The sequence below is a fragment of the Juglans microcarpa x Juglans regia genome, chromosome 7D (assembly GCF_004785595.1).
Source record: "Juglans microcarpa x Juglans regia isolate MS1-56 chromosome 7D, Jm3101_v1.0, whole genome shotgun sequence".
Classification (NCBI taxonomy): domain Eukaryota; kingdom Viridiplantae; phylum Streptophyta; class Magnoliopsida; order Fagales; family Juglandaceae; genus Juglans; species Juglans microcarpa x Juglans regia.
In genome coordinates, this window is record NC_054606.1 from 19,152,205 (window position 1) to 19,153,150 (window position 946).

At 39.7% G+C, this 946-nt stretch overlaps 1 protein-coding gene across 1 annotated transcript; it reads right to left on the bottom strand.

Moving 5' to 3' along the window:
- Window positions 1-298: 298 nt before the first annotated feature.
- Window positions 299-640, bottom strand: LOC121238179 (protein GL2-INTERACTING REPRESSOR 1-like). The gene has a single exon (XM_041135020.1). The coding sequence runs from the start codon at window positions 638-640 to the stop codon at window positions 299-301; it is 342 nt and encodes a 113-aa protein (XP_040990954.1).
- Window positions 641-946: the final 306 nt, after the last annotated feature.

The following is a 946-nucleotide window of genomic DNA, read 5'->3' on the forward strand; positions in this document are numbered from 1 at the left end:
AGTTTACTTTTCTTTTCTTTTTTTCCTGTAATATGCAACCAAATTTCAGAAAAGTATCGACGAACCAAAAAGGAATAATTAATAGTAGACAAGAGAAACACATTAAAATAATTAAAACTGATCGAAGAAAGAAAATAAAAGCTGCATTAGAAAAATAAATAAGGTCAAGCCAAATTAAGCTAAGCATCGAGAAAGAAAAGGAAGTAAGAAAGAAAATAGAAGCGCACAGTTGGAATTGATGCTGATCATGAGGAACAGGAAAAGGCAGCCATGCAAATGCATGCTTCAGCTAGCTGGCTCAGTTTCTTGTATTCCTGGCATTTTCTTCCTTGAGGAAATCGAGCAGGACAGTACTCTTGCATTTGGGGCATTTTGGATCAGCCAGCTCGGATAGCATGACGTACATGAGGCATCTGGGACATCCTACGAGCATCATCGATCTGGGTTCCGTGCTGCTTGGGGAGTACTGCAACGTCATAGGCTGATCTTCCGGCTCCGATGAAACGCATGAGCCTTCAAACGACATTTCCGACGAAGAAGAGGTCGAAACATTTAGAGACTTGGCAGGCGAGTGTTCCCGCCTTGGCGGCGACAAGTTCAACTTCAATTCCAGCTTTGGACCGTTGGCTCTTTTGCTCATGTTGTCGTACTAAATATATATCTGTCCGGATCGAGCAACCTTTTAATTTGTGGGTTTTGATCGTTTGTAAAATATCGACTTTTCCAGCAATGAGTAGTACTACTGATCTACAGCCATGAAAAAAGTTATAGATCAGTACGAGTAATTTATAATATATGATTGATTCTGCGGAAAGAACGATCAGTCCCTGTGAAAATCAATGAAAGTACGGCAAGCCGTAAACTGCGAAATGATTGAAACAAAAAAATAAAATGAAAGACTAATGCCTTGTAAATTTAAGGTCGCTTGCAAATTACTGTAGGATGA

Bases quoted from the DNA above. Each gene is read 5' to 3' on its own strand.
- LOC121238179 (XM_041135020.1), bottom strand. From the start codon at position 640: ATGAGCAAAAGAGCCAACGGTCCAAAGCTGGAATTGAAGTTGAACTTG.